At 48.8% G+C, this 11959-nt stretch overlaps 1 protein-coding gene across 5 annotated transcripts; it reads left to right on the forward strand.

The window, feature by feature from the left end:
• Positions 1–2166: 2166 nt before the first annotated feature.
• ABCF3 (ATP binding cassette subfamily F member 3) lies at positions 2167–10199 on the forward strand. 5 transcript variants are annotated; one of them, XM_019735874.3, is made up of 21 exons: positions 2167–2322; positions 2550–2697; positions 2836–2921; positions 3420–3466; positions 3665–3762; positions 3863–3985; positions 4148–4414; positions 4740–4820; positions 4906–4965; positions 5066–5122; positions 5238–5260; positions 5371–5426; positions 5542–5742; positions 5840–5916; positions 7935–7979; positions 8059–8191; positions 8780–8868; positions 8969–9060; positions 9233–9365; positions 9508–9595; positions 9684–10199. In XM_019735874.3, exons 1-21 carry the CDS (start codon positions 2250–2252, stop codon positions 9840–9842), a joined length of 2136 nt encoding a protein of 711 aa, XP_019591433.2. In that variant the 5' UTR covers positions 2167–2249; the 3' UTR covers positions 9843–10199. The 5 variants fall into 5 exon arrangements, with proteins under 5 accessions (XP_019591433.2, XP_019591434.1, XP_074184858.1 ...); XM_019735875.3 differs by having other exon boundaries at positions 2836–2915; XM_074328757.2 differs by having other exon boundaries at positions 2229–2322; positions 2444–2697.
• Positions 10200–11959: the final 1760 nt, after the last annotated feature.

Here is an 11959-nt window from a genome sequence, read left to right on the forward strand (position 1 = left end):
TAGATTCCCTGTGTTTCCTATAAAATGGTTATTAGATCTAGGGGCTTAATACCTTCTATAACTTTAACTATCAGCATTAATTGATTTCCTCACACTGATGAGTGGATAATGATGTCATTTTAGGTGACAATTTTAGAGCGGGGTTGGAAGAATATTAACGTTAAATGTAAAGTAGTAGCAACATTTGGGGAAAATTCCTTCCTAACTTTTACCTGAGGGAATCAGAGAAAGGAAGTAGCCTTTTACAGTCATTTACTGAGATTCAGGGTGAGGAGAAGTCTGCTTTGGATGTAGGTACCCTGTTTCCCCAAAAATAAGGCCTAGTCAAACCATCAGCTCTAATGTGTCTTTTGGAGCAAAAATTTATATAAGACAGAGTCTTATAGTAAAATAAGACGGTAGGGACTAAATGACACTGAATTTACATACGTTTTGTGGATCTGGTTTTCTTGCCCTCTGGCCGTGAGTGAAGCTGTGCCCTGGGGTGGCGTAGGATTGAACAGACATAATTCACACAGAGTGCAGGTCATGGGTGGGCGGGCTGGCCACCAGGCTGGGACAAGCCTGTAAAGCCTTGGAACCATAACAAAACTCGCAGCTGCATAGAACTAAGCATGGGGCTTCTAACAGCTCAGGGATGAGAGTGAGTCATCAAAGCTCTCTGCTGGCTCCAAGATGGACCTGGCTGGGCGCACAGCGACAGAAGCCTCAAGGAAGCGCATACAAGTTCAGGAACTCATCCTAGAAAAAGCGCTACATACCTCATTGCTGAATATCACTATGACCACCTTCGAAGTACTCCCCTTGGGAAGCTATGCACTGATGCCAACGCCTAGTCGACCCTTCAAAGTAATTTTGGAACTCTTTTTCTGGAATGGCCATCAGAACTGTCGTCATATTACACTTGATGTCCCGAATGTCATCAAAATGTCTTCCTTTCAATATTTCCTTTATTTTCGGGTAAAGAAAGAAGTCATTGGGGATCAGATCAGGTGAGTAGGGAGGGTGTTCCAAGACAGTGATTTGTTTACTGGCTAAAAACTCCCTCAGACAGTGCCATGTGATCTGGTGCATTGTCATGATGCAAGAGCCATGAATTGTTGGCGAAAAGTTCAGGTCGTTTTTGTCTAACTTTTCCACACAGGCTTTTCAGCACTTCCAAATGGTACACTTGGTTAACTCTTTGTCCAGTTGGTACAAATTCATAATGAATAATCGCTCTGATATCAAAAAAGGTTAGCAACATTGTTTTGACACTTGATTTGGACGGACAGAACATTTTTGGTTGTAGAGCATTGGCTGACTTCCATTGTGCACTTTAACGCTTTGTTTCAGGGTCGTATTGGTACACCCGTGTTTCATCACCACTGATAACATGGCCCAAAACATCCTCTTCCCTCTCCAAAAGGTTTTGGCAAACTTGGACTCTCCTTTGCTTTTGTTCATTGGTGAGCTCCTATGGAACCATTTTTACACACCTTTCTCATGCCAAGATTTTCAGTTAAGATTTTCCTGACTGTTTCTCTATCGATGTTTACTTGGTCTGCTATACTTCTCACAGTCAGCCAATGATTCTGACGCACAATTTGATGAACTTTTGCAATGTTTTCGTCAGTTCTGCTTGTTACTGGCTGCCCTGATCTCTCTTCATCAATGGTGCATTCTCGCCCCTCAGAAAAATGTTTAATTCGTTTGTACACTGCCGTTTTCTCCATGGCATTATCCCCATAAACGTGGACTAACATGTCCCTGATTTCAATTCAACTCTTGCCAAGTTTAACAAGAAATTTAATGTTTGTTCATTGCTCTAATTCAAGCTCAGACATCCTCCCCGTGGCACACAAAAGCAAGCCAAATGTGCTTTATCAACCACCTGTCTCTTGATTGGTTCCCACTCACCAGACCTTGCTGCATGTCCTACTCCGATAAAGCCCCGTTCCCCTGTACCACGCCCCAGTCCCCTTCTTGATCTCTACCTCCCAGAAGGCAGTGAGAACTCGCACAACAGGGTAATTTTTCAGCGGAAAAAGCGTTGCGCAAGCGCAGAGAGCTGCTAAGGCGTAGATGGGCGCCTGCGCGGTTTCTTCAGCCGCTTTCATCCCGCCCACCGGCTTGCGCGCAGTCCGCGCCTTTCTTACGTCATCATTACGCATGCGCTTTGGCAGGAGGGGCTAGCTTTCGGGGAGGGTAAGGGGCGGGCCTTGGCCGAGGTCTCACCGCGACTGCGCGGACGGGAGCCCGACTGGAACATGGCGACTTGCGCTGAAATCTTGCGGAGCGAGTTCCCCGAAATTGACGGGCAGGTCTTCGACTACGTGACGGGTGAGCGGAACCGAATCAAACCGCTGGGGAGGCCAAAGTGGATGTCGGGGGTAAAGACTAAGAGAGGGCAGTGCCGGAGGCCGCTCCTAGGCCTCTCCTCTGCGTGACCTCTTGTTCCTAGGGCCGATTGGGTCTGGAGCCGGGACTGGGGCCGCGGTTCGGGGACTAAAACTGCTTGTCTGTCCACCCTACCCGGTATCTTTCTCGTCCTGCTACGCCTGGCCCAGGCGTCTTGCACAGCGGCAGCGCGGACTTTGAATCTGTGGATGACCTAGTGGACGCTGTGGGAGAACTGTTGCAAGAGGTGTCCGGGGACAGCAAGGATGACGCGGGCATCAGAGCAGTGTGTCAGCGCATGTACAACACTCTGCGCCTGTACGTTCCAGGGCAGGGTTATTTGTGAGGGCGACGGGAGGGGTCACGTCAGGAGACAGAAGATGAGGGAAGAAGGTCTGATGGTCATAGAGCTTTTTCTCAACTTCTAACTCTGCGCTTTCTGTCCCTACCGTCAAGGGCTGAGCCACAGAGCCAGGGAAACAGCCAGGTGCTACTAGACGCCCCCATCCAGTTGTCAAAAATAACGGAGAACTACGGTGAGAGTAAGGGAAGATTGAACTAGCTACCCTCTCCTTTTTCTCAGCCTCCAGCCCCCAGCCACCTGACCCCTGGAACTCAGGACTCCTGGTACCACTCTAACATAGGACAAGATTGTAGAAGTCAGTTACTGTCTTTACTAAAGGCAGAAGAGCCCATTGATGAAGGGAGTAGGGTTGGAGGGTTCACCAAGCTCTTGGCAATCGTAGGAAGCATATGGGCCTTGGAGCTGGATAAACTTAGATTCACCTTCCTTCCAGTTTTGTGACTTGCTAACCAATTGCATGCTGTTGTAAGAGTTGCTTATCTGCCCTAGTGTCTATATCCTTAATCTATGAGATACCTTTTTTATTTAAGTGCAGGGAGGAGGATAGCTATCTGTCTTTAATATTGTAAGGCTTTCAGGAAAATGTCTGTGTCTGGTTCTTATTAGTTACTCAAAATGCTAGTTTCCCTTCCCTCAGGAACAGGAAGAAGGTGACTGCTTTTCTTATCACTTACAGACTGTGGCACCGACCTTCCAGGACTGCTAAAGAGGGAACAATCCTCGGTGAGGAGGAGGAAGAAAGGGAAGGGGCTGTGTCTGTGGTTGGGGTAGGAGTTGACTGTCTTCAAGTACGGGAATACTTGTCTGGAGGATTTCTCATTGTCTCTCCCTCAGTCTTTAATCCTGTTCATTATGAACAGAATTGAGATGGTTAACTTGGACCTACACCTTAGGGGGAAATGGTTGTGTTTGGACCCTTAGACAGTGAATGCAAAGAAGCTAGAGAAGGCTGAGGCTCGACTGAAGGCAAAGCAGGAGAAACGCTCAGAGAAGGACACACTCAAGACCAGCAACCCTCTGTAAGTTGAACAAGAAGCGTTGAGAAGAGAGTAGAGCTGTCTCTACAGGGATGGAAGGGTGGTTGGGAGTGCTAAAAGCCATCCATTTCTTCCTTAAAAGAGTCTTGGAAGAGGCATCAGCCAGCCAGGCAGGCAGCAGAAAAGAGAGTCGGTTGGAGTCATCAGGCAAGAACAAATCCTACGATGTGCGAATTGAGAACTTTGATGTGTCTTTTGGCGATAGGTGAGGAAGTGGCAGGGGGGTTATGTGTGATGTTTTTGTTTTTCCAATTAAGGGAGAATTTGGAGAGATGAAATGGGGCTAACAATAATGTTAGGTTTCTGTGAGACTTGCTGTACACCTACGTCTAGGGCACCCTTTGTCTTCTTTCTGCTACCCCTGCAGGGTACTGCTGACCGGTGCAGACGTGAACCTGGCCTGGGGCCGCCGCTATGGGCTGGTGGGTCGGAATGGGCTAGGGAAGACGACGCTGCTGAAGATGCTGGCCAACCGCAGCCTGCGGGTTCCAGCCCATATTTCCCTGCTGCACGTGGAGCAGGAGGTTGCTGGAGATGACACCCCTGCCCTGCAGAGTGTGTTGGAGAGTGACACTGTGCGAGAAGACCTTCTGCGGCGGGAGCGGGAGCTCAGTGCCCAGATTGCTGCTGGCAGGTGAGGGCTTTGGGCTGGGGAATAAAGAGCAGCGTGAGCATGAGGCACAGCTATCCTTCACAGAGTGCCTGCCATAGTCTCACAATCTGAAATTTGCAGGCCCATCCCAGGATGCAGCATGGCTTAGAACTTAGCACTGAGGCTCTCAAACCCTTGTTCCTTCCGCAATACCAACGGCCCTCACTGCTGTGAGCAAGTCCTCCCTTTACTCTATTCCTGTCCCAGCAACAAGGCTGTCAGTGGCCTGCTTTCCAACTGCATAGGGTGCATCCTCTTGGATTGCCCCCATTCAGGCTGATTTCTCTTCCCGCCATTCCCACCCCAGGGCCGAGGGCTCAGAAGCGGCACAGCTGGCAGAAATCTATGCCAAATTGGAAGAGATTGAGGCTGACAAGGCGCCTGCCAGGTATTTGAAATTCCCCCTTCCTTCACATTTCACCTTTTCCTCTGTTACCTGTTATAACTGGATTCTTCAACTTCTTCACTCCTAGGGCATCAGTCATTCTTGCTGGGCTTGGCTTCACCCCTAAAATGCAGCAGCAGCCCACCCGGTGAGTGAGTGGCCCTTGCCATTTTTGGCTGTGAACACTGTTGGCTCACCTGCCTGCCCTGGTGAGCACCCACCTCTGATGCAGCTCTGTCTGTCTTTAGGGAGTTCTCAGGTGGCTGGAGGATGAGACTAGCCCTTGCCCGGGCCCTGTTTGCTAGGTGAGTCTCCTGGGCCTGTGTGTAGAGACACTGTGGAGGGTGGGCCTTGGCTCCTGGGAGGTAGCCATGAGTTGCTGACCTGAAATCTCAAGCCTTGCATTCTTCTTTTCCATAGGCCAGATCTTCTGCTGTTAGATGGTAAGTTTCAAATGGGGCACCCTGACTTTAGGGTGTGGAAGGGTGGCCGCACCCAAGTTCCTGGTTCTTTAGCCTTTCAATCCCAAATGTGTCTTCCCCCACTTTTCCAGAACCCACAAACATGCTGGATGTAAGGGCCATCCTGTGGCTGGAGAATTACCTGCAGGTGAGTGCCTACAGGTGCTGGAGTAAGTCTAGAGAAAGTCTGCCTCCAAGACACTTGGGGGGCTGGGAACTGACTGCCCTCCCAAACTGGGCCTGCCATCCTGTGACCCCCTCAGACGTGGCCCTCCACAATCCTGGTCGTCTCCCACGACCGAAACTTCCTGAATGCCATAGCCACAGACATCATCCACCTGCACAGCCAGCGGCTAGATGGTTACCGGGGAGACTTTGAGACCTTCATCAAGTGCAAGCAGGAACGGCTCCTCAACCAGCAGCGTGAATATGAGGCTCAACAGCAGTATCGTCAGCATATCCAGGTGTGGGAGCAGGCAGGGCTGGGAGCCCCATCCCATGGGCAATAGAGTGGCAGGGAGTGAAGGGGCCTGACCAGTGCCTGCACTCATCCCCCTGCAGGTTTTCATTGACCGGTTTCGCTACAATGCCAACAGAGCCTCTCAAGTACAGAGCAAACTCAAGATGCTGGAGAAGCTGTGAGTACAGTGTGGTCGACCAGGCCGAGTCCTGTTCTCCTAATTCCTGCTTCGTTTTACAGGCCACCTGGCCCTCTCATTCTAGGCTTCCCCTTTTCTAGAAACCAACTTTAACTCCCTCCCCTGCAGGAAAGAAGAGTATTCTATACTGTTCTCAAAGAGTAAATCTTGTCCCCAGGCCTAGATAACCACTAATCTACTTGCTGTCTGTATATATTTGCTTATGCTGAGCATTTCATATCTATGGAATCATAAAATGTGACCTTTGTGTCTTTAGCTTAGCATAGTGTTTTTGAGGTTCAACCATGTTGTAGCACATACCAGTACTTCATTCCTTTTTACGGCCAGATAATATTCTGTTGTATGGATACACCATATTTTGTTTATTGATTCATCAGTTGATGGACATTTAGATTGTTTTCCCTTTTTGGCCCTTAATGAATAATGCTGCTGTGAACATTCGTATGTAAGTTTTCGTGTGAACATATGTTTTCTGTTCTCTTGGGTATATACCTAGGAGGGGAATTGCTGGATTACATGGTAATTCTATGTTTAACTTTTTGAGGAACTGCAAATGGTTTTCTACAGCAGCTGCACCGTTTTACATTCCTACCAGCACTGTATGAGGGTTCCGATTTCTCCACACCCTTATCCACATTTATTATCTCTCTTAATTTTAGCAATCCTAGAGGGTGGCCACTTAACTCGGTTAGAGCATGGTGCTGGTAGCACCAAGGTTGCCAGTTCAATCCCGGTATGAGCCATTATGAGCTGCGCCCTCTGTATAAAATAATAATTTTAGCCATCCTAGTGAGTGTGACGTGATCCATCATTGTGGTTTTGATTTGCATTCCTTTATGACTAAGGATGGTGGGCATGGGAGGTTTAATCTTGAAGAAACGTTTCTAGAAGTGCTGGTGTTCAGGGAGCCTAAAATCATAAGGCTTAAGATTTTGTGACATTGAAACATACATCACAATACGTTAACTACAAAAAGCGTAATCCTATTTTTTCAGCCTGTAGTGAACTAGAAGAACATATAGTCATGCGCTGCTTAACAGCGTTCAGAGAAATGTGCCATTAGGTGGTCTTGTCATGCACAAACGTCATAGAGGGCCCTGAGACACACCTAGATGGTACAGCCCACTGCACACCTAGGCCGTGTGGTACAGTCTGTTGCTCCCAGGCCACAAGCCTGTACAGCATGTTACTGTACGGAATACTGTAGGCAATTGTAACGTAATAGTATTTGTGCATCTAAACATAGAAAAGGTACAATAAAAATACAGCATAAAAGATAAAAAATGGTACACTTATCATGAATGGAGCTGAGCTAGAAGCTGCTCTGGGTGAGTCAGTGAGTGAGTGGGGAGCGAATGTGAAGGCCCAGGACATCACTGTCCACTGCTATGGCTTTACAAACACTGTGCGCGTAGGCTGCACTGAATTTATAAAACAACATGAGATTAAATTAAGCACAAGAGGAAATGATGCAATCAAGAGAAGTGATGAGCGCGAGATGTATGAGGCTGCTGCCAGCATAACACAGCATACTGTTTCACAGCAAACTTTATATAAGTAGAAAGAGTGCATTCTAAAATAATAAAAAGTATAGTACAGTAAATACATAATCCTGTAACGTAGTTATTTATCATCATCATCAAGCATGTGCTGTACATAATGATACCTTTCCCCGACTGGCGGCGCAGTAGGTTTGTGTACACCAGCGTCGCCACAGACATATGAGTAATGCGTTGCACTACAACACTTTGATGTCACTAGGGGATTGGAATTTTTCAGCTCCATTATAATCTTAATGGGACCACCGTCATCTTTTATCTGCCGTTCTTCACTGAAACGTTGTTATATGGCGCGTGAGTGTACTCTAAAATAAGAATGTTGTCTGAGTGGTGGGAGTACAAGCTTTTTCTAAGTTTTCTCTGAACTGTATTACTTGTGCAATAAGAACAGCGTTATTTTTTAAAGTCATATATCTAGAGCGCCCTTTTTCTCCTCAGACCAGAGCTGAAACCCGTGGACAAGGAGTTGGAGGTAGTGATGAAGTGAGTGCCGGGCCAGAGGGGCTGGTGGGGAAGCTCTTATTTCTGGTCACCTGGAGCTCTTCACCTCCACCTCCTGCAGGTTCCCAGACGGGTTTGAGAAGTTCTCACCGCCAATTCTGCAACTGGATGAGGTGGATTTCTACTATGATCCTAAGCACGTCATCTTCAGCCGTCTCTCTGTCTCTGCTGATCTCGAGTCCCGCATCTGTGTGGTATGGCTGCTGTCTGTTCCCTGGTCTCTCCCACCCCAAATATGTGCTGTGGATTGGCCCAGGTCCTCGGGCTACAGAGGGAAGAGGTCCACAGGAACAGGCGTCAGCCTGAGCCAAGGACTTTGCTGGACTTACATTGTCTCCGTCCTCCAGCCCCACAGGGCTGCCCTGCAGAGACGAAAAGCCTGGCGTGCGGTACTTTATGAATACCTAGAGCAGTATTTTATCTTCGTGGTCTCAGCTCTGAGTTTTCTCAAACCATGGAACTTGAAAGAGCCTGGGTTTCAGGGTCAGACTTCAGATCCTAACTCTGCCGTTTCCTAGCTTGGTTACTAAGCAGTTTTCTCCTCTTTAAAATGGAGATAACATCTACCTCGCTTGGTTATTGGGAGAATTAAATTCCTAGCACTTAGTAGATACTCGGGTTTTAGGTTCTCTTTACATCTTTACTACTTCCTTCATTTTTCTCTTTAGTTCCTTAAAAATATTTTTTAGTTGTTGGAAGTCACTGGGACCACCTGAGATGAATTCTCATCTCTGTGCCCCACACACGAACGCTCCTTAAAGTTCTTGTGTTTCTTCTTATAGGTTGGGGAGAATGGGGCTGGCAAGTCGACCATGCTGAAGCTGCTTATGGGGGACCTGACACCTGTTCGAGGCATCAGACATGCTCACAGGTAGGGCCCACACCTCCCTCCCCAACTAGTTGTACACTGTAGCCACTCTCCTTTCTGGTCGCTGCCCTTCATCCCCCTCCACGTTCCCATCTGCCCACAGGAATCTGAAGATTGGCTATTTCAGCCAGCACCACGTGGAGCAGCTGGACCTGAACGTCAGCGCTGTGGAGCTGCTGGCGCGCAAGTTTCCTGGTGTGTGAGGGGTTTGGGTTGAGGAAGGAGGGCCAGGGCTGACGCCTAAGGCAGACCTAGCTTGGGGAGGGGCTGAGCAGCCCCCCCCCCCCCACCACCACCACCAGTCTAAGTGGGGCAGGGAGATGGTGAAGGGAGGGAGCTGGGCCATGATGGGGTGGGCCTCTTCCAGGACGGCCTGAGGAGGAGTATCGTCACCAGCTGGGCCGCTACGGCATCTCTGGGGAACTGGCCGTGCGCCCTGTTGCCAGCTTGTCCGGGGGCCAGAAGAGTCGTGTAGCCTTTGCTCAGATGACCATGCCCTGGTGAGGCCTCATTTTCTGAAGCTCTTGCCTTCCCTTTTCCCTTTCTTGCCTAGTAGAAAATTATTCTCTTGTTTTGTATCAGAGGAGTTCATTTTCTCCCACCCCCCCATAACTGACCCCCTTCCTGGGTTCTGCCTTCCAGCCCCAACTTCTACATTCTGGATGAACCCACAAACCACCTGGATATGGAGACGATTGAGGCACTGGGCCGTGCTCTCAACAATTTCAGGGTGAGTGTGCCTTCACATTGCCCACTGCCCTCCAGGCCTCAGCACTCCTTAGGGCCCCCCTGAGTGCCTTTGGTCTCCTATCTTTCAGGGTGGCGTGATTCTGGTGTCCCACGATGAGCGCTTCATCCGGCTAGTGTGCCAGGAGTTGTGGGTGTGTGAAGGAGGTGGCGTCACCCGGGTGGAGGGGGGCTTTGACCAGTACCGCGCCCTTCTCCAGGAACAGTTCCGCCGGGAGGGCTTCCTATAGGGCCCCGGTCTGAGGACTGTGCCAGGACATGGACTGATCTCTCAGACCCCTGGTCTGCCACGTGGGCAGCCGTCTCCGGGCCATGAACTTCACCTGACTTTGGGGACAACCTTATTCCCAATTCTCTCCTTTTGACTGGAACATCCTCTGCACAATCCAAGGAGTCCCATATAAGGATCTGTGAGGACTGGTCTTCCAAGCGGAAGGGGTGGGGGGTGCCTTCTGGGGTTATAGATCCCCCCATTGCCCCAGCTCTGACTGGCCCCAAGTGGCTGCTGTGTAAATTAAATCTCCCTTGCCTCATCTCTGCTGTTCCCTGGCAGGGCTGCAGTATGTTAAGGGGTGTGGGCTCTCTGATTTGGTGTTTTCCTGTGACACTTGTGTCAGTCACACTGAGGAAGCCACAGCATCACCAGTCTTGTCCCTGGAAGGAGACATTAAAGCCGCTGGCGCTTGGAGGTCACCTGCCTGACCCCGCAGTGGGCTGAGCTGATGGAATGAAGGCACTCACTGCGTGCCATCACTGTGGAGCTGTTCCCTGGAGCCTAGGCACGGCCTCAGCCTCCGCTGAAGAGATCTTGGTCTCCGCCTCACTGCTTGGGAGAGTGAACTGATTGTGTAATCTGGCAGCCTTCCACGGGGTTGCCCACTGCTTTCTCCAATAGTCTCTGGCCCAGGCTCACCCTGCTTCTCTGATCTGGACCCTCAGATGAGGCTGAAGAGAAACCGAGAAACTCTTTGTCCCCATTTTGCTGGTGTGACTTTATTTTCTTTATTTTTCCTCTAACCGTGTAGGAGGGGCTTGGGAAGTAGGGCATTGAGAATGGGGTCTAATGGGAAGAAACAGAGCACTTTTGTTTTCAAATTAAGCAGTTTGTAAGGGGGATTCTAACAGAGGCAGTAGGATTTATAAATAATTGTTTCTTGAAGACTCAGCTGCTACCGTGTTTCCCCAAAAATAAGACCGGGTCTTATAGTATTAATTTTGCTCCAAAAGACACTTTAGGGCTTATGTTCAGGGGATGTCATCCTGAAAAATCATGCTAGGGCTTATTTTCCGGTTAGGTCTTATTTTCAGGGAAACACGGTATATGTAATTTCTATGCAGAAGACACTAAAATAGAGACATTGCTTTGTTCTCAGTGACAGTGGAGAAACCAGAGTCAACACAAGGAACTTGCTGGCTTTATGGATAATTGTAGTCACAAAGCTCAACTGAGGAATCTTAACTCAGCTGCTAAAGTTATTGTGGTTTACCGTGGTTCCCTGAAAATAAGACCTAGCTGGTTCATCAGCTCTAATGCGTCTTTAGGAGCAAAAATTAATATAAGACCCGGTCTTATATTACATATTATATATTAGTTATATTTATTATATAAGACCAAGTCTTATAGTAAAATAAAACTGGGTCTTATATTAATTTTTGCTCCAAAAGACGCATTAGAGCTGATGGTCCAGCTAGGTCTTATTTTTCGGGAAATGCAGTCGGTAGCTGGGAGGGAGATACCTAGTTTGGAGTGAAGGAGAATAAAGACAGGACGGCTCTATTGATTTACCACAGAGCAGGCCGTGATGGACGGATGAAGCCAGCAGACAGGCACTGAGTAGCCTGCCTCCTTGTCTCCCTCCCTCCTTTTCAGAAGTCAGGGATGCTCCTCGAGCCATGTCTGTGGCCAGGTGCATGCTCACACTCCCGAGAGCCTTCTCACAGCTTCCATCACTGCAACCTCAGACCTGCAGATGGGCCCGTTGGGAGCCATCTGGTGTAGGGACTGTGCCTGCTTATTTGCCGGATTCTCAGCATCTTTACCCCTCATAAGCTTGTGAATCCCAGTCTGAGTTCTCCCAACTCTAAGAGTGTTGGAGTGTAGCCGAAGGGTTCTGTGACACAATCTGCTTCTTTTGGCGGTAGATGGCTTTGTGTACGAAGACCACTGGAGTTGGAGTTGGGTCTAAGATCAAGTGCCAGCTCTGTTACTGGTAATAGAAGGGGTCACCAGCATTAGCTGAGTAACCTTTTTAAACGCCTCCTACTCGGTTTCTTTATAGGATTGTGGTGAGGATTGGCTGACAAGCACATAATACAGAAATGCACTGAGAAAGTGATTCTTGTGTGA

The sequence above is a fragment of the Rhinolophus sinicus genome, chromosome 17 (genome assembly GCF_057876585.1).
Source record: "Rhinolophus sinicus isolate RSI-liver-muscle chromosome 17, RSI-T2T, whole genome shotgun sequence".
NCBI lineage: Eukaryota > Metazoa > Chordata > Mammalia > Chiroptera > Rhinolophidae > Rhinolophus > Rhinolophus sinicus.

What these genes read in the sequence shown, in the direction of transcription:
- ABCF3 (XM_019735874.3), top strand. Translation starts at nt 2,250, where the DNA reads ATGGCGACTTGCGCTGAAATCTTGCGGAGCGAGTTCCCCGAAATTGAC. An exon ending in GCTGACAAGGCGCCTGCCAG is followed by an intron (nt 4,821 to 4,905) that starts GTATTTGAAATT and finishes CTTCACTCCTAG; the next exon opens with GGCATCAGTCATTCTTGCTG. An exon ending in TCGAGTCCCGCATCTGTGTG is followed by an intron (nt 8,192 to 8,779) that starts GTATGGCTGCTG and finishes TTCTTCTTATAG; the next exon opens with GTTGGGGAGAATGGGGCTGG.